Here is a 23062-nt window from a genome sequence, read left to right on the forward strand (position 1 = left end):
ATTGCATAATCTCTCATACTCTTTGTCTTATTTGGGCATAATAAGTCTAAATACATGTGAGTGTATTATGGGTGTGTGCAACCTTTAAAGAAGTGCTGGTGGACCTTATGTTTCATGTCATTAACAGAATAAAATTGCAACTGCATACAAATGAATGACATGAATGCAGACTGAGACCAAGCTCAGCTTATTAGGAACAAGAAGTAGTAAATTGTAAATGTATCTGTTGATAGTTTCTGCAGTAAACTCTTAACATAAAATAAGAAACAAAAAACAATGTATCAGCGTGTCGCTGTGAATGCTCAAAATACGTAGGAAATATTTCACTGGTTATTCGGGATGACCTGAACAAGAAGGTGGTGGCAGACAGCAGGGACATTCTTACCACTTGAGGGTCGGGGGTGAAGGCAAGGGGGGGGATGCTGCTACCTCTACGAGCCAAACTCACCACCACAAGCATGAATCTCTGCAGGCTGCAAAACTCTGAGCAGCATAGTCTTTAATCTCCAGTAGGCGGACACTGCCATGTGTTAGGGTCAGAGGCAATGAACCTAGACGGCTGAAAGTCGCTATGGACACGAAGTAAATTAGATTTAATTTCCTGATGGGCAGACACGTAGAGCCTGCAGAAGGTAGGCGGAACTAAGTGGGCACGACTGGAGGGAGTGTGACTGCCAATAAGGGGCCCACTCATGGAGAACAAACATGTTCCCATCCTGCCCATTTCAAGCATCTGTGCTCTGCAGATACATTATATTCTCATCATGTGTCACAGCACATGCTGACAGTTCTGGGCTGGATGACACATCATTCTCACGTCAAGAACATAGGCTGAGCACCGTAGTAAATCTTATTTTTATACTTTCATACTAGGGTATTCTACCATAATCAAATTGTCACTGTTATTTAAAGTTACATTCAGGTTTAACATTGATGATTATGTGAAATGATGATTGTGATTTCTTAGTCTGTTGGTTTAAAATAAAGCTGCACCAGATGCATAATATTGCAGCTATTTCTGCTGTTTTTATCAAATGATGAACCTGATGAAGTAGTGGTGGTTGAAGTTGATGATTTAATGGATCTGAGGTTCAGGTTGGATATGAAATTTCATCCCACTCTGAGCATTTCTGTGTGTTTGTTCTCTTAAAATCCTTTTTACAAATTTTTATCAGGGACAATCATTCAGCACTTTGAGTCACAGACAGCAGACATAATCCTCTCTGGCTGTTCTGTCTTGCTCAGGACAGAAGCAGGAAATGAAATGCGTCAGTCACAACTGTCTTGCTATCCAGAGTGGCCAAAAGTCATCACATTGTCTTGTTACATGTGACATCGTGCAATATAATGAAACCGTCACTAAACGTTGCCGAGGTCAGTTGGAACCAGGGCCTAAAACGTCTCACTTACTTATTCTGTATTGTAAATTTGAATGCCAGTCTTGTGTCATATTTGAAATGTATTCAGTGTTGGGCTGGTAGTGTGCAGATAACTCATACATGAACAAAACGCATTCCTTTTCGGGATCAACTTGTGTGCGGAACACGTACAGTACCTGTGCATCCATTTACAAGCCAGATGTTTGTTTCAGAATATGCATGCATGTCCTACAGTCCCGCTCTTCTTTTCATCACATCGAAGAGATGGACAAAACAAAAGGAACACCTCATAATACAAAGAGTAACTGTTGAATAAAAACTACCTAACTGATGCTTATGATATTCAGGTTTTTGTTGAGACTGTGTCAGAGCTTTGTTGATTCATCTACAGTAATTGAGGCTGTAGATTGTGGTAGTGTTGGAATTAGATTGTAATATGTATATGATATATATATATATATATAGAGCTGTGGTGAGTTCCTCTAAAACAGAAGAAACAACAGGAGACATTTGTAAGGGATGAGCATCATTCCCAGTGTTTCTCACTGGACATTTGTGGACATTACTTGAAATATGGCAAAATGGCAACATAGGATTTAATAAACATGTCAACAAATCTTAAAAATGGTTCATTGGTAGTTTTATTGCAACTACTGATTGGTTGGCATGGTGGATTTAGCGGATTATTCTGAAGGCCTACAAGGATCATCTTCATCCTCCAGTATTTCCATGAAGCAAACAAACGTTGTGGAGTTTGACCTCTGAGAATAGATGAAAAATAGATTAGCACTGTGGTCGCCACACAGTTATCCCGATGGAATAGTGGAGCTCTGAGATGATCCCCATAGAACATTTAGAACACATGAAATATGTTCTAAATGTGAGGCAGCGTTCAAAAAAATCCCCTCTGGAGATGAAATGCACAGATGTCACCCAGTTAAATGAAATGAACAAAATTCAAATGGAATCAAGGTGATGACGGAACAGGATGTGTCCACAAATTGTTATAGAAATAGCCTGCAGACATACGTTTTCTCCAGTCCAACAGTTTTGACACAAAACATAATTGTAACACACTGCACAATAATGGCCAACATGATCAAAGAAAATATATAAAAGACCTGAGCTGGATTCAACATTTTACGCTGCAATACCCATTTCTTACCTTTTCTTTTCTTTAAGATCAATTTTTTCATTGACCCACAAAAACACCCTCAGGCACAAGACTGCATTCAATCTTTCAGCCTAGTGACGAGCCTTTCATTTACTGATATATTTTTATTTTTCAAAAACACCTACAAGGCTAAAGATTTTGCCAACTGTAAAAGTACTCTTGTTGTTCATACTGAAGTATTAATGTGTTCGCTCATACAGAACATCAGAAGAGCAATACTCGGATACTGCTGTCTAGCTCAGATCGCTGTCCGCACGATTGTAAAACAATCCAAAAAACAATATTAAGAAATTTTAGATGTTTGCCACAGACTGTAGAAAAACACAGAGGTAACATTTTTAAATCATAAAACATCCATTTCTTTTGAAAGCCTAATTTCTGTGTTACCACTTTATTTTTTGCCAAATTTGGGTAAATGGGTGGATACTCAGCAAGCAGTAATCACAAAAGCTGAATGGTAGTCTGAGACACCTATCCACCAACAATCAAGGCACCACACTTATCTCTTAAAAGACCTTAATATCTCAATAAAGGAGTAATACAATACAAAAAAGTGTCACCATACCACAAGTTAATGCTGCTGAGCTTGGATACGACTAACTATGTGGTTAATTTATTTAGGCAGCGGTAGCCCAGTAAACTCCTGTGTTCTGCGAGGTAAAATGACTGTTTTGGCAATAGAGTCTGGTGGCCTTGGAGTGACCAAAGACAAATATGTGCTGTTTGATATTGGTTGTTTTAGGTGGGCCTTTATTTAGCAGACTAAAATATAGTTTTCTACACCCTGGTAGTATATAGTTTTCTGATTACCCCCCCATACATTGCTTTTACATCTGTGCTGGGACTCCTGTCTGCTCCTTGAAACTGGGGATGTCCTGACCACAATCTATTGTAGGTAATGCACTAACTACGAATAAGTGCCTCATACAGCCCCACTTCAAAAATCTGAACTATCTCTTTAAGCCCAGTTCAAAGATTTGCCCCGAGTCGAAACTCCTTGCAACTACTTGCCACTAGTCAACGTGGTGGTCCATAGCAACGACTCTGTACTTCCATTCCAACAACTGACATTTTGAGCTTTTTTTGTAGCTGTGTGTATTTTATAATGCCTTAGAATATGAGCGAGGATAGTGATAGTGAGTTACTTACAAAAGTTCTATTTCTAGTATTGATGAAATGGTGAAAATGAGAAGTTAGAGAATTTGGAGCTGTCCATGGGCGCTTCAACGTAATACCCAGGGGGTTTATGCAAATTGCTGCCGTGCACTTAAGATTGGTGATCTCCCCTCTTTTGTCAGTTCGTCCATTCTATTCCCGGAGCCGTACCGTTGTTTCTGGGAATTTTCCTCCTTCCAAAAACCCAAGCTGATTTTGCTAAGAGCCAATTGGTTGTTGAAACAGGTGACCTTCCTTATGTTCGAAAACCAACCGCTGGGGATTTTGAAAGCTAATTCCCAGGCAATGCCATCAGCCAGCTTGAGTTGAGCTGAGACGGGCCAGTTTACTTCACTACAACTTTCCCTAAGACATTCTAAAACAGTTTCGTTTCGCTTTGCAGATGTTCAGTCATGCCGCATTATTCAGACCTCCAGTGGTTCGTTCGTGTGTACCTGTTCGGTCTCTGTTACTCTGATCTCTGCATCAACTCCTCTGTTGTGTTCGTCTGATCGTAGGTCTGCTTGTGCACCACCCTGTTTTCAAACCTTTCCACTCTAGTTGTTCAATGAATCGAAGCCTTTGTGCAGGCATTGCCAAAAACCTCTCTAATTGCCTGTATAACTTTCTAAACGAATCAGTGAGTGGTCAAAAGAGATACAGCAGCTAGAGTAGTAGGACCTCTGACTCACACCACATACCTTAAATACCACAAAATTTCATGTTTAAAACAGGATCTAGAGATATTTTTTATTGAGAAAAACTGGAGTAATTATTTACATTCAGTTTTTGAATATACTTTTTACTTGCAATTTTTTTTTTTTAGTAATTCAGCTACTTCAGTGAGATTTTACCGAATTATGCTGCTTTGCTAAATCTCATTCATTACTAAATACCAATGTTGTCAGCTCAAATTAAGCATAAACAACTTTGGAGAAGAGTAATACGGCTTTATTTTGTGTGTTCATGGCAATCTGTCATCCAGTCATTGTGTTGGTGTCACAGACACTGTCAGTGTCACCGCCATCTTGGACTAGGCAAAACTGGCCTGCAAACACATACAATTAAACAGTGGCGCTACAGTTTTTCTGCAATAAAAGCCCATACAATTTAGATTTCCCAACAGATGTCAGTGAATCATTTTTAAATTTAAGGGTTTATGATTCATGCGAAATAGCAATAAAAATGAATTATCTATAATCTACAAACTATAATTTATAGTGCATATTTACTGCTAGATGCTCATTACAGGAGTGTGGATCAACGTTAGGGTTACTGAATTACTTAATGTGACATAATGGAAAATAATTTATTGTCATAATATACTGATACAACACCTTAAGTTCAAATGGTGGGGAATTGGACAGAAAAAGTAATTTCCACATTATAAAATCCTTTCTGCACATTTCATATACTTCTACGTCTCCACAGCTACTACTATAAGGCCAATCCCTGGTTGACAAATGTGAGTTCTCACAATTTTGTATGAAAATAGATTATTTTCCCACCATCCTGATGCTAAGTGATTCAGTTCATGTAAGCTTAATGTTGATACACACTCCTCTCTTGAGTGTCTGGAAGTGATTATAGCTTAACTATCGAGATTTTAAGTGAGTTGAATAATTTTTTTCCCTTCTCCACCTACATCACAAGTCATTGCATGTAAAAATAACTCATTGAAATTGGCTGAGAAATGTAAATGTTAAAGTGCATCTCACCCGTTTACTGTTACTGGTTCACATTCTGTCTTGCCCGGTCCAAAATGGTTGATATATGCCAACAATGGGCCGAAGCAATCGATTCAGTCTGACGCAGGCTACGTCTGCACGCCGTTGGTACCTGTGTTAGTTCTTGATGTTACCAATTAAAACAATAAATTCTTGATGCTTGACGTGATCTTAAGAGACCCAAACAGTGAAGTAGGGCAATCTCCTCCCATCTTGGCTTTTCCACTCTCTCCATCAAGTGTTTATTTGTTTGTAGGTGACAAGAGGTGAAAGAGGGTGTCAAGTGAGCGAATGGTGCAATGAAGGACTTGGGCAGAGTCAAGGGCTTTCTATGTTCTGGCAGATCTGAGACTGGCTGACTCAACTGCACTAGACTGCTAACGCCTTTTGATTTCCTTTCTTTACTCTTGCCGTTTGCATGTTTTCATTTTCCAGCGCTCTTTGTTTTTCCATATCTAGTTTCATTGTCCACGGTTAATCTTCTCAGTTTCTTGCTCTCTTATTCTAACTTCATTTCCTTTTGTTCATTCCCTGATTTTCTCTTATGTAGACTTTTCCCACTGTCCACTATTCCTGTCTGTTGTCTGTCTTTCTTTCCCCTACTTTCATGTCAGTCATGCTGGATGTTTCTCGTTGCCAGCTGCCCCATGCTTCTCCCCTCATATGCCCTGTGTCACTGTCTTACTAGCACAAAAGCCTTCTCTCCTGGGCTTGACGCCAGACAGGTTAGCCCCTCTGTCTGTCTGGACCCCTGGAGGTTTCAGATTCACAAGTGACAGAATCACTCTTTTTTTTTAAAGAAGCCTCTGGGTTAGCATGGCAACTGCAACTACGGGACTGGACCCTTCACTCCGGGGTTAAACTGTCAGATTACAGAGGGAAGTAGAGACGGTGTCCAAAGTGTTGACAGATGCTTAATTTTCTTTTTTGCTTGGGGAGTGTCTTTAGTAAATTACAGATGTATTCTAAAGTCCCCATCCTACCCTCTGGGATGTTTTCACATTCAAATCTGAGGTGAGGAGCACATCCACATACAGGATTTTGTGACATGACAGCTAGTTTGGAAGCCAACAATGATTGGCAGTGGTGGCTATGTTGATGATGGGGAACCTTTTTCATATGGTTACAATATAATTTCATGGTTAAGGTTGATCTTGGTCATGGTTAAAAGAAACTAAAGTTGACTGCAGCTTTGAAACAGGAAATAAACAACAGTCTCTCCTGTGGCTCTCTTGTAACATCACCCAACTTCCTCCTTTGTGCCCAATGGACAAGAGACAAGAATCATAATTACTATGGCTGCTAGAGGACTTTGTTACTTGAGTGTAAACTTCTATTACTTTTGGGCATTTGTGAAATGACTGATGCTGCTCTGTCAACTACAAATGCACATTGTACTATCAAGCTGCTACTGAAAAGATTAATATATTTTTGCATGACAGAGCTTCCATTTCAGGCAGCGATAAAGTCATAGTAGATGGTGTCTGGGATTTACTTTATATCTTTACTCAGATTATTTATATATATATATATATATATATATATATATATATATATATATATATAGATATATATATATATCTATATATATAGATATATATATATATCTATATATATATATATATAAAACTATACTTTTGCTTACTTTAAAGCTACGTAAATGGACATTTCAAGGTTTCTGTAATGCGATTATTCCAACTTTTCATGAGACTAACAGAAAGGTTCTTATCCACTTACACTCTTTGACTTGTGTTGGGACTGTTTCAACTTGGTTGCCGGTGTTTGGAAAATAACATTTCACAGTCTGGAGTAGGATAATTTCTTTCCTCTGGTGATGGAGGTTGGGGTGTGATGGAAGAGTATAGAAAAGGGGATAAAAGGAAGGATGGAAACACCAGACAGAAGAAAGGGGTACCAGTTGGAGAGGGGACAGCGGGTAGCTGCGTGTGAAGTTTGAGAGCCAGAGAAGAAGGGCAGAAAATGGGAGGGAAAGATGTATATATTAAATAAAAGATATAGGCAGATGTAAGCAGAGGGAACTGTAGAAAGAAAGAAAGAGACAGAGAGAGAGAGAAAGAGAGAGGGAGATCTGCATTGTGGCCCAAAGCTGAATGCCGCCTTTATGAGCAATAGTTAAAGGGACACTGAGGCGTGAGTCCCTGTAACCATAGCAACCTCCCAGGAGCCCTGTGACGAACGGATAATAGAGTGAGAGAGGAGTTCCTTTTCTCTTCTTCACCCCTCCCTCCTTCCCTCCCTCTCACTTGTTCTCACTTCCACTCCTCTCTTGGGCAGTTTGTTGGATCCTTGCATCTTACGGGATTTTCCTTGACTCGACTGGCCTGTTTTTTGCCTTTTATGTGCGCTCTGAAGTTTGAATCCCAGCCCAGCGAAGGCTGCTCCAGACAACTGTTGCCATAATTGCTTGTTGTTATCTTTCTGAGTCACTTTTATGGACTCTCAGAACTATTTGAGGACTTTATTTTTGTGCATCCAGAAGGCTGTTTTGCGTTGGCACAGAGAGAAATGTGCTCCAAAGGCACTGTCTCAGCCCGTGATTCCTTTGTCTACATTTCAGAGGCTGTGCTGTCAAACCATGGTGCTGCCCCCGAGTCCAATCGCCCCGAGAATATGCAATGCTTAACAGTAAGTATGATCAAACCTTTTTTACTTTCTGTGTGGACTTCTGCATGTAAATCTTGCTTACATCTTTGGATTTGTCACCTTAATGTGCATGTGAACTTCAGCAACAGAAATATTTTGGATGTATGTGGATGTGTGAATGTACAATAAATATCTATTAACTATCACTGTAATTGTTAGATGGAAGTTTTAGTGAGTATTTTTCTGTGCAGGTACAGAACTTATTCATTTCTTTTTTTGGTAGCTTATGGTTTTATTTATTGCTTTTGTATTTGCGTGCATAATGAATGGATAGGCCTGTTTGATATATACAAAGTAGTTGACCCGTGACATTGCACCATGTCCAACAAACTCATCATGCATAAACATGCCTTCAAAGAGATATTTATTGCATGCATTCCATGTTACACATTCTCAGCAACCATAGCAACTAATTGAATCATGCGTTTGAGCTTCGAGCAGTGAATGAAGCAAGATGTCATTTCTTGAAAGACAATATTTGTCAAAAAGCTCACTTGCGTGTGAGTCACATATGGAGCAGAATGATGGTTTGTCATGAGAAAGGGGGAAAGAGAACTGTCCACATTGTTGGTGGAAGCATCGTAGCCAAGGATTAATTAAGAATGAATGAGAAAGACCACTTAAACTGTTTTAGAAGACACTGGAGCATGACTGATGATACTTTTACCTGGTTTACAACTGGGGAATAGTAAAAGATTATTTAAGTCAGTGCTTGGAAACAGTAGCAATAATGACAGCAACAACAGAAACCAAGACATATTTAAATGTGAAGACCTCAGTGGCCAACTGTATTAATGTATGGTTTTGACCACATAATTGACCCACAGATGGACAAAATGAATATGTTTTTATTGTTTGTGGACTTTTTTTTTTTTTTTTTGTCCTGTTTGGATTGCTCAATCCCCAATACACCGCAGTCCTTATCTCTGCTTACTGTACTACTGGCCGTGGGACAGGTACAGACAATCACGTGCTACCTTCTTAACACATGGTTTTGCAAGCAGTTTCTTTGCTCTCGCTACTTACGTAGAGATTCTTTTTTTTGTGATAAATCCAATCAAAACAGTTCATATACAGCAAAGGCTGTAGAAAGTCCATTGAGGAAAAGTGCACTCACTAACACCGTTTTGCAGGCTACATAGCTATTTACCAAATTAGCTCTAGCTATTTGAACAGCGTAATGTTTTACTTTGATGCATAATGGTGGTATCATTCTTCTATCTGTATCTTAGCTCTTAAGCTAAGCTAAGCTAGTTGATAGAGCATGATGCTTGTAATCACATCACTGTCCCCCTGCCAGCAATACAAACCCTCACAAGGCCCTGAAAGACTTGAAAGCTAAACAAGTCTTCTTGAAACATGTCGAATGCATTTTTGCTTCTTCTTTCTTGAAATTAAGTTTTGAATTCTAGACATTAGCTTCTTTTCTCATCAGTATGATTTTTAAAGTGGTGTACTTGCTGAAATGCAAAGTGGCACTACCACAATATTGTTAAGGTCACACACAGAAGAACATGTCTTGATACTCACTTATTACTGCTGGCAGAGGAGCGCCTCCGTCTTTGTTCCCTGAGTCATTTGACCCTTCCTCCAGAGTCACACCAGAGATAGGATTGCCTTGCTGGCTGTGAATGCTGCATCTTTTTTGCATACTTTTGTTCACGCTACAGCTGTGGAGGGAGATTAATTCCATCATGGCTTACTAATCTTAGTGGGCCCTGAGTTGGCAAATTTCCAGAGTGACTTTCGTGGAAAATTGACTCTGGCTCCTTTTCCCACACGATGCTAACATAGATAATACTTTAGCAAATTCACTTTTACTAGTCATGATACATGTGCGACAGTGGCTATATTTAGATGGGTCATCCTTTATTGAAAATCAGAGGGGAAAAGTTAACTGCAACAGATACAATAAGTCATATAGTATCTTCTGTTCATGGGCCGTTCTGTGATGCATCACCTGTCTGTAACGCCACGTATTTGCAATAGATGGTACTTTAGTGAAGGTGCTATAATCTAAGGAGGCCATATGAATGTGAAAAAAAGACTACGCAAGCACTCGATAGGAAGGGTAAAAGGTTTTTGATCCAAATACACACTATGCAGCTATTTTTCTACGGCTTATTGTCAGGAAACAGCACAGCATTTCAGCACACACAGGAGACTAATTAAACATACTGACAAACCAAAAGCATAGAGACAGTGGAAACCACAACCACACATGGCCTGGCCTTCTGCTTTAAGACCAGTGCCCCCAGTCTGCTCCAAATATGCTCACCAAAGAAATCACATTCACTCAACCAAAACCTTCAACTTCTAATCATACCAACTGCTTACAAGACAAAAATCCAGCAAAACAGGTACAGACGTGGTTAACCATTAAAAACAAATTTGGTATGAAATGCTTTAACAAAAGCTTAATTTAACGTTTTGTCAGTAGCGTGGTCTGTTTCACAATTATGGTTTGTTGAAAAATTTGTGATGGTGGCACAGAGGCAGGGGAAACTTTACCTTGAGTACTGCCAATTGTCAGAATTCCCCAACAGACAGGCCATCATGTGCACATAATCTTTGACTGAAAAAAAACAACTGATAGTGTTATTTGTCTTTGGTGTCCTTATTTTCTAATTCACTGTTGTTTCCAGCATTGCTGGAACAGTGCAGCTGGGTCATGTTCAAGTTTTTTTTCAAGTGAATGAAGCACTACAATGCTACAACTCAAAGAGGGCGTAGGGTGCAAAGGGCAGGACCCTTGCACTGGTGTCTGGGACTACCTGAGTCCTGTCTGTGCTTAGGTTTGTGCAACAGAAGCACTTTGGTCAAGGTTAAAACAGTTAAATAGTGCTGTAGTTGCAAGTAGAACAATAAAATAATTTCAGGGCTGCCTCAGTGGAGCCTCTATCAGTGCAACCTGAATAAGAAGTTTCTCCACACAAAATTATAACTGACATTATAACCTACTTTAGAATTACCCAACCATTAAAAACTATAGAGCTTTTAGAAGTTCTAGTTTTAATCTTCGGTTTGATCGTAAAAAAAATCAGATCAGTAAGTGAAATATATCCATGCTGCTTTTTTAAGGCACTCCAGGATGTGAAGTCTGTGGAAAGCTGTGATCCACACAGTGGAGCTACCTATGCTAACTTGCCTGGACAGGATTACAGAGAGAAGATCTCTTTATTTTTTACATTTCATATGCTCTTTCTCTATCCACACATAATGTTGTACACACAGAAACATACGCGGCGTTAGGGGCGTTAGGGATTTCTCAGAAAGTTCTTGCTCTGTGTGCCTGTCATACTGTACATGACAAGGTGTATCACATGTAAAATGTTACATCTCATTACAATTCTTACATTGCCAGCGGAATAACAACCCTGCATCCAATATGTCAAGAGTATGAGAAGCTTGCGAAGCCACATGGAAGGTGAAGAGGGCAGTAATGATGTGGTGCAGCATCAAGACGGAAAAGTTATACGTCCGTGTTTGCGAATGCTCCTTTCCTCTCCCCTTCCTCTCCCCTCCCTCCCCTCTCCTTCTTGTTCTCTCTCTTCCTCTTTATCTCCGGGTGAATCAGAGTAACAGATGATTGTGCGGTTTGTGTGGGACAGTCTCAGGGGAGAGTTAAGGGAGGGGGGAAAGCACATTCACAGACTAAATTAGCGGAGAATGGAAAACCTTTTAGACTTTCTCTTCTTTTCTGTACCGGTTTTCTGTTGCCTTGTCCTTGCTCCTTTCCAGACCGCTGCGTATTTCCTCCTTTACTGTTGTGGCCTCCTACACCTCCGCCTCCTCCTCCTTTCTTTTCCCTCTCTTTTCTCCCTCTGTCACCCCATGGCCATAACCCCGACTACACAAAGAGCTCTGTGGTATCATTAACTGCCCACTCTTTACCTACTCAAACATTTTTCAGTGTTTGATGATGGCCTTACACATGAATAATTTCAGTGATTTACACAGAGCTCATTTACGGCTTTGGACACTTGAGATGTCGGTGAAGATAATACTTGATATCCACAAAGGAATGTCCCTCAGAAAACCACAAGGCTATTTCAAGAACATTTTCCTATCCACTGACTATACTTTTACAACTTTCCCTTGCATTTTCACTTAAAGTGATTGTTCCTTTATGTATTTAGATAATTACCACAAGTTTGGGAGAAATATTGCTTTAAAATGTCACACCAATGCAGTTCTATTATTTACTTGTCCTGACTCACTTTGGGCTAAACATCTCTTCAATTTATCCCAAAAATCTGATGGATTGCTTTTTAAGATAATGAAGACAGCAATTATTGGCATTTGGGAGTGAAAATTTGTGATGCATTGAACAGCTTTCAATCAGTGCGATATTTAGGAAAACTCTTAAAAATAACTCGAGTGCAAGGCCTTTTTGATAGAATTAAAGGACTGCTGTTGTGTGTGCTCCTTTAATTTATAGGCATTTGAAGTATACAGTAGGTTCACTATGCCTGTTAGAGTTAGTTACCTGTTAGAGCAAACACAGATAGGTTAGACTGTGAGGAAACATCATGGAATGTTTGAGTATCTCCCAAATGTGAGTATAAGAAAATGGAAAAAAATGCTTTTTCACTTCATAACAATGATTTCCTGAACCAGAGATTAAGGACTTGCCATGCAGCATAGCAAGAATCCATCTCCTCAATTGCCACCTCTGCAGTTACCAATTATGTTTACAGGCAAAAAAAAAAAAAGCTATTTGCTCATGTCACTGGCAGAGGGCAGAGAATTCATGAATGTAAACAATAGTTACGCTCCGGACAATGTGTCCCCCTGCATCACTCTGCTTGTCAGCTAGCATTAGCTCCTGAACTGTCTCTGTGAAAATGGGTCTGACGGGAAAGATGGGAAGGAAGGGTGAGGTGAGCTGAAGAGAGGACAGAGAGGTTAGATTTTCTGGCCGGCGTCTCAGAATAAATGAAGAATGGTTAGTTTTATTGCCAGAACATATTCCTTTGTGCGTATTTTAGGCCCAGGGCCTTCACTGCTCCTAACCCTTGAGTGTTCTCTGCTAACTGGAGGATGTATGAGTGTTTATCATTGGCCATAGCTGTTCTGCACTATTTTTTTTTTATATGAAAGCAGTTAAAAATCAAACCACATTAGACGGCATACACGTAACTACAGTAGTGTTTATTGCAGACACATAACCCAAAATTGCTCCAGATGGCCAGCACCGTGCATGGCCGGTCTGCTGCCGTTAGTGTGTTAGTGTGTGTATACATGGGCGAATGAGAGGCTTGAGAAAGACCTTTGTCCTATGCAGGTTGAAAACTACTAGTGGCAAGTCTCTATAGATGGCAATGTTGGTCTGTCTGTTCCAACATTTTGGACAGAAATATTATAATAACTACTTAATGTATGTTTTTTGTAGATGTTTAATGTCTCCACAGGTCACTTTGGTGATCTTCGTACTTTTCATCTAGTGCCATCATAAGTTCTAAATTTGCCATTTGTCCATACTTTTTTGACCAAATACCTGGTGAACACTGTGTTATTGTCAGTGATGTATAAAGTACTTTCAAGTGAACTAACCAGTGCATTACAAAGTTAAACTGATCTAAACTTAATTTAGATTTATAGAAGTCTGGCCCAAGCAGTCTAAGGTTGAAACCACAGGGCTACTCTGTTAGGTTTGTAGTCGTCTCATTGCCTCATATTACGCTCAATATCACCTTCAAAATGTTCTAACTGTAATGTAATTAGGATATGCTGAGCTTCCAAAGTGGATAGTGGATGTTAAGTATAACCAGAGATGTGACCCAGAACGTGGTCTTAGACCCATCTTGTGTGTTCACCGGCTTGAAAGACGTGTCTCCTCCTTTGATAGCTGTGTATTCAGCTCAGAAAGAGAGGGAGAGGCAGAGGGCAAGCAATGGGGGGAGAGAGAGAGATCCCACACTACTAAACACCAGATTGGCCTCGTCTGGCTCCTAGACAAGCTTTTCAAACTCTTCTTTCACTCCTCTCCCTAAGACATGCTTTCTTCTCCCCGTTTCTTCTCTCCCTCTAATCCGTCCTTCTGCCTATTTAGAGGTGAACAGCGCAGCATGAAAGAGAGAGAAAGTGTTTTTTGTGTGCTTGACGGGTAACCCTCGCCCTTTTGAAAAGGCAAACAGGGAAAAGCTGCCATTACTACTGGCATGAAGGGATCTTAAGACAACGGCCTTTTCTGCCACTTTATTAGCATAGTAGAGAGTAGTGCAGCATCGCTCCTCTTTCACCCCTCCGTCATTTCTCTGTCCATGTCCATCCAGACATCCAAACGATAAAAAGGGACAGGGAATTAATGGGGTTGCTAGGGGTTAGATTGGCCACTGTTTAAGCCTTAATTTAATAGCCTTTTTCCTGCTCTGTTGCTGAACTGTTTGTTGCTTTTTTTTGTGTGTTTTTTTTTTTTTACTGATTAATACCTCTTTCCCAGGCATATTGATATTGACAGCAAGAATGTGATAACTGGAAGGGGGGGGGCATTGTCAGAGGTTGCAGGCCTGTGAATTTCCGTACTGTGTGTTTTGGGGAAAGGAAAAGCGGAGGAAATATGGAAGTTCAAAACATAACAAACAAGCATAATGTCTGGGCGGAGATTGGGGAGTAAGGGAGCTAAGGTGGAAAGAGTCTGATGAGGTGTGAAGCTTGCCTGAGGTGTGTGGTTTGTGTGTGTGTATGTGTGTGTGTGCGTGTTTGGGTCTGAGTGAGAGTTAAGTATGTGCCAAACAATACTGCTGTCATTCCCTTTTGTTGGGAAATGCGGTCATTAAAAGTTGTTCGACCCAAAAGTCATAAGCAATCAGAAACATTTCCGTTTACAGTGCAAGTATAGCGTGGAGCCTAAGTCCACTGTTACAAGTGCAAACTCCGACCTGGCTGACTACTTCTATTAAAAATCCTGCCTTTCCCACTTGTGCCACCTCTATTAGTCACTACAGTGTATATTTGCAAATGACTGAGAGCTATAGCACCTCTCACAGTCTCATAGTGTGGACTCAGGAAGCAAACTGGCCTTATCGGGGGCAGACACACAAAACTGTCCTGGCTGTGGGATGGCGAGGTATGTGTAAGTACATGTGTGTGTATGTGTGTGGAGCGGGGTGGCGGTGGCGGTGGGAGGCACTTCCTCCTATTCTTCTGCTGTTGAAGAGTTCCCATGAGCGCCCCTGCCAGGAGCTACAGTGTGGCCTGAGCAGGCCGAGCCAGCGCCAGTCTCGCCTACATGACGCCGCCACACACTCTCACACAGCCGATCTCAGGAGCTACTGCGACTGCTGCTGTTCAGGCCACAGAGCAAGAAGCTGGACAATTACACCGCAGGATGGATCAAATGCAAGAAGAGAAGAGAGCGAATGAAAGTTAAAGGAAAGAGGATGGCCAAGAGGATGACATGAAGCTGTGGATGAAATGACATATACAGACTCGGAGAACTTGCACACAGGAATGTGTATTGATGACTGGAGTCGTTACTAACAAGCCCTGAATGGATCACAGTGCAGCTGGAGGTCAGTGGCGGAGTGACGTCAATTTTGCAGAAAGAACTTTAACCAAAAAAAATTGAATCTAGACTAATTTGGGGAAAGTTGATGCAGCGTGAAGGCCAGTAGAAAAAAGTCTCTAAGGACACAGTTTTGTTATACTGGACAAATTCCTGCCTGTTTTTGCAAGGACAGACACAATATTATCTAGAACTGCCTCAACTGGACTGGCAATTGGAAATCTGACATTTTGAACACCGCAAGACTCAAGTCACCTCAGTCACTCTTTGAGCAGCTGTCACTGTTGAGATGATTCATAACACACTGAAGTCCCCCCAGCCATCGGAGCACAGCCCCAGGAGCACACACTCAGCCGCACAAAGGAGGCTGTGGAGATACTCGGGCTGCCGAGGGGCCGGCCAGGTGGAAAGTCACCGACGCAGCGTGTGTGTGCTGGCTGCAGACTTGAACGCTGGAGTAGGAGGAGGAGGTGGAGGTGTGATGCACACTATCCACGGGCTGTGCCACCTCTGCATCGGCTGTAGGCTGCCTCAGGTGTGTTTGTGCTATAGATAGCAAGGTCTCCCATATCAGCGCTTTCATAATTATTTTGCTAAAGATAAATCCGTTTCCACAATTTTTTTTTGCAACACCGCAGTTAGCTGTCAAACTGTCTAATACAAATGCAGTACATAAAAAAACTGACATGGTAATATCTTTGTTTGCACACTGTTGGATCCCGATATTGCCGATAGTGTACAGAAGAAAATGCACTTTCAACTGCATGTTCAGCACATCCGGAAAGGAATAATTGGGTGTTGAGGAGAGCGAGCTTTCTGTCCTCTACATTATTTATCCCTCTTAAAGTGAGAGAAAGATAGCAGAAGTGGCTTTGCTATGATATGAACCAATGCCACTACATGAGTCACTTTGTACGTACCTGAATTGCACATTAGAACAAATAGCAAAATCAAATGTGATGAAACAGAATATCAAAATATGTGTATATTTTGAAGAGATGAAAAATCAGCCTGAGAATATTTGTAGCACAGGCTTTATTTGACAAAAACACAGTGTGACAGTTAAGTCATATGTGTGTCTGTGGGTGGCGTGCTGCCCTAGTCTCTGAACATACTCACCTAGATATCATTGCCTCACCACGTACCTATATTATGTGTTATTGGTAGATTTGATATAATTCATGCAAACCTGTCTGCAATTTATATTACATCTGCTGTGCTGTTGGAAAGCTGGCAAAACATGCACTGTAATCATCAGATGGAGGTTGGCAGGATTTCTGCTCCTAGCTTCATGCAGTCATGTCTGAGAGGATGGTGGAGCACTGAGGCATGAATGTAAAAAGGGGAAAAGCTCTGTCACACATGCATGAACACATACTGTACACACACGGGCCACAGGGTTTTCTTCCTTTGGGTGTGTCGAAATCCATGACTAGAAAGTTACAATATTAACATTTTAGTCGACTCAGTCCATCCACAGTCCCTTTGATTGTACTATTAAATCATCAATAAGACCCTGCTCATATAATTTGAATGTTTAATGCACGCTGGGAACTTTTTCCATTAGTTTATCTTCATTAATTTTCAGTACTGTGTCTGGTGATACAGTGATACAAATATACACACTTTAAAGACCATTCATACAGATTTTTCCCCTGATATTCCCAGGCTAGTCGCCTCTTTTCCGTTCCAGTTTGCTTCAGTCTGCTTTCATTTCGGAGTGGAAAAGGGGCATGGGACTGCTTCTCTTCTGGACCCGACCTTGCTTACAAATTGAATTAACGTTGTAAAGGCTCTGCAGTTTGGCCAAATCAGCCCGAATTAGGCAGCTCTGAGAGTTCCCTGAAAAAGGACACAATGTCTGAAACAGCTTTTGATAAAAAAGGCACAGATGGATAGGCAGATAGACGAGGTGTGAGAAGTCTTTCACTTTTGTTCATTTTCAGTCACATTATTTGCTTTTCAATATTTCCTTCAAAATGCTCTGACTGTTTGTTGTCTTCCTTAATTCCAGTGTGTTTTTTTTTTCCATACCATCTGTTCCTCTATTTGTCTGTGTCATCTGCTCCGTCTCTGTCACTTTTCAAAGCCCCACTGCCCTCTTTTTCCACTATTTAATCTACCTTTCATCTGCTCTAACCCCGCTTATCATCTTTTCATTTTTCTCTACCTACAGTCAGTTTCTCAGTTTTTTTCCTGCATTTCTCCATTTTTATCACATAGCCAGACTTGAGGATGTTTTCGTTTATGTCTATGTGCATCATACATATAAAATATGTCCAGGGCAACAATATATTTCAATTATTTTACTGTCCGGGTTTGCCACTGTCTTGAATGAACATTAAGAACTCATATGCACGCTCATGTGTGTGTATTAGTGCTTCTTCAGCCTCAGAGGTGGAATGTCAACCTCTTGAAGGTTTCTAATTATACAGTATACTGGTGCGTCTGCAGCCGGTGTGTGTATGCAATGACCAGTAATGCTCTGAGCAACAAGAATTATACAGACAACATCACATTAGCTTTATCTCATGAGACGGTGAATCAAGTTTCGGACACGTCAAAGACGGTTCGTGCGTACAAAAATAGATGACAATCCCAAATTTTTTCGGACAGCAGGTTACAAAGTCGGCTGTCTTTCTCTATGGCATGACATTTATTATTCTAGGCGTGTGTCAGTTGGAGATAGACTGAGAGAGAATTTGAGGGATGAAGGGTAGAGAAATATGGTAAACAAATCGTGGCCCCAAACATTGTGACACAGGGCACATAAAATCAGTGGAGTATGAGAAACCACAATAGTACCCGACATTTTAGGGTCATTGCAAGCTTCAGGCCCCTGAATAATCACTTTATTTCTACAAGTCACTGCATCTTGCTCATGGGTAGACTGTAATTCAGCAGCGTGTACGTGTAGTTTTCCTCTGTGAGAGTCACAAAGGGAGGGGTGGGGGTTGTCTGTGTGTTTTGGGCCCCTGGTTGTCAGCAGATGAGATGGAAAGTGAGATGTTTTGGATGGCACTGTGTTGACTTTGGCTCAGACATTTGGGCACAGGTACTGAATGTTTGAATGTAGGGTCAGAGAGAAAGAGAGACAATGGGACAGAGCCATCAGCATTGTCTGGATCTTGTGTTTTTGAGCAGATAAACAATGTGTCTTCATGTAGTATTCTAAAATAATACAATGGTGAGATTTTCCTGTAGCAAAAGAACAAATGTGAATAAATAGGCATTTTTCTTTCGGTGGATTCAGTATATACAATCACTCCCTGACGACTCGCCAGAGAATGCCCTCCCTTCATCTCTTGGAGTTGTTTTTCCCACTAACTCAGCTAATTGGGTTCACCGGGAAACTGCTGTCAAGACAGTTTTAACAGGAAGTAGAAGCATAATACAAATCTACTTAATCGTCCTACAGGAAGGAAGTCAATTTTTTTTTGCCAGCATGCTAGTTTTGGTTCCTCAGGTAGTGGAGGAGAGAGAGAGACAGACAGAGAGAGCGGTCATATCTTCCTATCACAAAATGACTTTGTGTGTGTGTGTGTTTTGCAGGTGACCATCCTTCGAGGAAAGGATGGATATGGCTTCACTATCTGCTCAGATTCCCCCGTGAGGGTGCAGGCTGTTGATCCAGGCAAGTTTTGTGAGCACGTCTGTGTAAATAAAACTCAACTCTCCTAGACAAAGGTTGTTTAAATGTATGTCCCCTCTGTTCTGCACTGTCACTAACCTAAATTGCTTGAAGACAGAGCAATCTTTCTTTGATTTGTACCTGTAGCATTTCTAATTTTACTAATACTAACTAATGCTAATACTGTCTAACTATAAGCAATACATTTCTAGTTTTAATGATATTCATGGCATGAACTTGACTTCAGACTGCACACTATGACATAACGTATAAGGTGTCAGTGTGGATGGCTGGACCGCTTTTAAATCATTCCACTTCATTCCACATTAGACTATGTATTTTTGCATTTAATGAATGCACCTTACATCATGAAAGTTTCATGGCACCTGTGGATGATTAATATTTTATTTCACTGCTTGTAGCTTGGAGAGTTACATTAGCATCGGCTCAGTCAGCATGGTGTTGCAGTTAATAGGGAGCCTGTCTGTCAAATGCCCAACTTGGAGTCGGGCCCCAGTGTTGGCGGGCATCCACCCTGCTGCTATGTCTTTGAAGAAGATTCTGTATCTTGGGCTTATCACATCCTTACTTTCCCTGTGGGGGCTGAGGAGGGATGCACACAGAATTTCAGCAGGACTTCCGAGCATCTTGACAGCATGCTTTTATTGTTTCACGTGTACAGTAATTTGGCCGTCCTGTACCTACCAATACTGAAGGAATGAAGGAGTTATAGCCCTGGGTAGCATGAATGGCACCTGAGAATGTGTAATGATCTGAACCTTTTTCTGTCTTTTCTCTCTCGTAGGGGGTCCAGCAGATCAGGCAGGTCTACAGCAGTTAGACACTCTCCTGCAGCTAAACGGTCAGCCAGTGGAGCAGTGGAAATGCGTGGACTTAGCCCATGCTATCAGGTAATCATGCCAACAAAGCAGAGGATTATGGGCTGTTATATACCGAAATGTTGGAGAAACTTTTTCATAGGCCTATTCAGGACTCAGAACCAGTGATTTGTAATGATTATCTGATAGATTGAGAGGTTTTTGGAGTTAATGTTGCTATTACGATTGACCTACAGACAAGTCTGAGCCATTCTGATGTATATGATTGCCTGAACAAGACCTGTGGTGTATAAACATCATTCATTTTAGAGAGTGGACATGGCCTGCAGCCTATAAGAATTCAGTTTACAGTAAGATGATGTGGGAATTATTGTATGATCTGGTGTGATGTCAGTGATTTATCATTAACATAACCTTAGTTATATTGCTAAGTGTTTGATACCCTGTTCTTCGAATATGTACTTTCATTATTCAATTCATTTTTGATAATAACATTTCTTTCTGTCTTCTTCTTTCTTATCTGATAGATGTGGAAATACAATGATTAACAATAATTGTCTTTCTCATTGTAGAAACAGCTCTAATGAAATCACCGTGGTGGTGTGGCGCACAGGCCCCTCTGCTAAGCCCAACTTTGAGGGCCTTATCCACAGGCCCTCCTACAAGCCCTCCACCTCAAACTATGATGCCCCCTCACCCCCTACTCGCAGGCGTGTACCAGACGTCGGCACCAGCAAAACCCCCCCAGCTGTTCCACCTCTTCCAGCCCACCACCGTGCCACCGCTTCTCGCAGGCTGCTGGTCAATGGCTCCGAAGCTGGACATAGCAGTGGCATTGGCGTAGGGACCCTGGGGTGGGGGGCCCAGGGAGGGTCGGCCGAGGAGCTGGATGGGAAACCGCGACACCTCCACCACCCTCACACTGCCACACTCAAGGGCACCAGGGTGAAGGCATCCAACGGGGACAACTACATCATCCTGGCCCCCATCAACCCTGGAAGCCAGGTACCGCAAACTGGTGGTGGGCTGCATCTTCATCATCTCCTTCGTCCTCCCCATCCTCACCATGGTCATATGGTGGCTCATCCTAGATATGTCTCCTTACCTTACATCCCCGGTGCTGATAGATAGATGGACTGTAGATACAGTATGTCTAGGCCATTTGGGTTACTGCCGTTTCAATGATTTTTTTTTTTAAGACATGTTTTGAACACACTGCATACACTACATACAGTTCAGTGTTATGTAGATATGTTGTCATAGACAAGAGGACACAATAGCATATAATATGTAGCTGTTAATAATATATTGTATGCCTTTACTATGTGAAGCTTTAGCAATATTTCTTTCATTACATTATACCAGCTAAGTACAGTTCTGTATGGAGCTCCTTAGGCAACATGGTGGAGAAAAAAAAACACAGGGGAAAAAAAATATAGATGGAAAAATAAATTTAATACTTTTGTCTTCCCCTGAGAAATGTTTGCATTCTCATTCTAAATGTGTGCATTCCCCTGAGGTCAATATACTTGATGAAATAGTGCCATGTCTTTGTGGACACCCTACTGTAATGTATAACCTACATTTACATTTGCTCAGAATGACATGCAATGGTGTGCTGGCCATCTGGCATACTGAGGCAAACCCCGGTGGGCTGCCGCCTCACTGTCCATCTCTTTACAGGCCCCCTCTGCATGCCTGTCATCTAGGGTGTGCATGAGAGTGTGTGCTGTGTGTTTGTTTCTGGACCTCACCGACCTGCTCCAAACACCAAGCACACATCCTTTCTCCTCACATGTAGCCCATGTTCTCTACATTGTACATCCACTGGTACCTGTGAAGCTGTGGTGCCGAGGTCCATGAACACGCACGCGGCACGTTCTCACGGGCACCCTAAATGCCAGGCACACAAAGGAAGCCTTAAAGAGAACAACACCAAAAGCTGCTGCCCAGTCCACTGGGGGCCACAGAAGCAGAGGGCCAAAGGGATTTGCCCTGGCGTGCCAGATGGCCAGTACACCCCTGCACGTCTTTTGTCGCATTACTGTAGGATGTGTATGAAAATATGGGAATATTTTCATCTGCTGAAGTATATTGGCCAGAATGAAAAGTTATAACAGAGAACACAAAACGGGAGAATGCAAATTTCTTTATTTTTTTTGCCTCATGTCTTCTATGAGGCTCCGTAGTTCAGACATCTAAAAAAAGACAAAGAACTAAAAAAAAAACAGTACTTTAATGCATATTTCATGAAAATTCACATATTCCAAATATGCACAATATTCAGTTTCAGTTTAACATGCATGTACATGCACAGTATGACATGAATATGACATTTTATACAGCATGTACTATTTTTTTCATCCAGTGCCATCATGTATATGAGGTAAAAGCTTTGATCACAAAAACTAAATAAAGCAAACTCATTAAATCCAAAAGACTGAACTGAATTCCTCAGCTAACACAACTGTAACAATACGATACTAACCCATTAACCAACATGTTGGACTTAAAGTTGTGTTTGAGACTTTCCCTGGAGCACTGCTGGCAATCAAAGTTCAGCCTACAGTGTCCAAATCAATCCAAAACTGGTCAAACTAACAAAATCCTTTCATTTATACATAGTTAAATTGTCTTATTTCCTTATCTCTTCCTCTGTGTTTGATTGCTAGTAAGTCTGTCTGGAACTTGGAGCTGTGTGTGAATGTGTTTGTCTGTGTCTCATGTAGTGTCCATCTTCATCTGTGAGTGCTCATCTGGTTGAAGTTCAGATAAGGGACATTGTAGTGCAAAATTATTGAAAGAAAGTGTTGCAGTTAGCCCCTGGAAATATTATAGAAATGCATGGCAACATAGTGGACAAACATTCCCCTTTAAACGGCCTCCACTTTTATCCAAAACAAAAAAGGAGGCAGGGATTTAGTGAGATTCTGTGGTGGCCATCACAGGCTAAATATACTGAAAGCCCTGTGGAAATGGGTCA

At 41.2% G+C, this 23062-nt stretch overlaps 1 protein-coding gene across 1 annotated transcript in view; it reads left to right on the forward strand.

Annotated features, from left to right (window-relative positions):
• Positions 1-22397, forward strand: part of LOC139219238 (regulator of G-protein signaling 3-like) — a 45340-nt gene extending 22943 nt beyond the window's left edge. The window contains exons 8-11 of the mRNA XM_070851047.1: positions 15885-16144; positions 19162-19243; positions 20046-20151; positions 20652-22397. Coding sequence (XP_070707148.1) covers positions 15885-16144; positions 19162-19243; positions 20046-20151; positions 20652-21210 — 1007 coding nt within the window. The 3' untranslated portion in view covers positions 21211-22397. The remainder of the gene's footprint in view (positions 1-15884; positions 16145-19161; positions 19244-20045; positions 20152-20651) is intronic.
• The last annotated feature ends 665 nt before the right edge of the window (positions 22398-23062 follow it).

Source organism: Pempheris klunzingeri, chromosome 19, assembly GCF_042242105.1.
Source record: "Pempheris klunzingeri isolate RE-2024b chromosome 19, fPemKlu1.hap1, whole genome shotgun sequence".
Classification (NCBI taxonomy): domain Eukaryota; kingdom Metazoa; phylum Chordata; class Actinopteri; order Acropomatiformes; family Pempheridae; genus Pempheris; species Pempheris klunzingeri.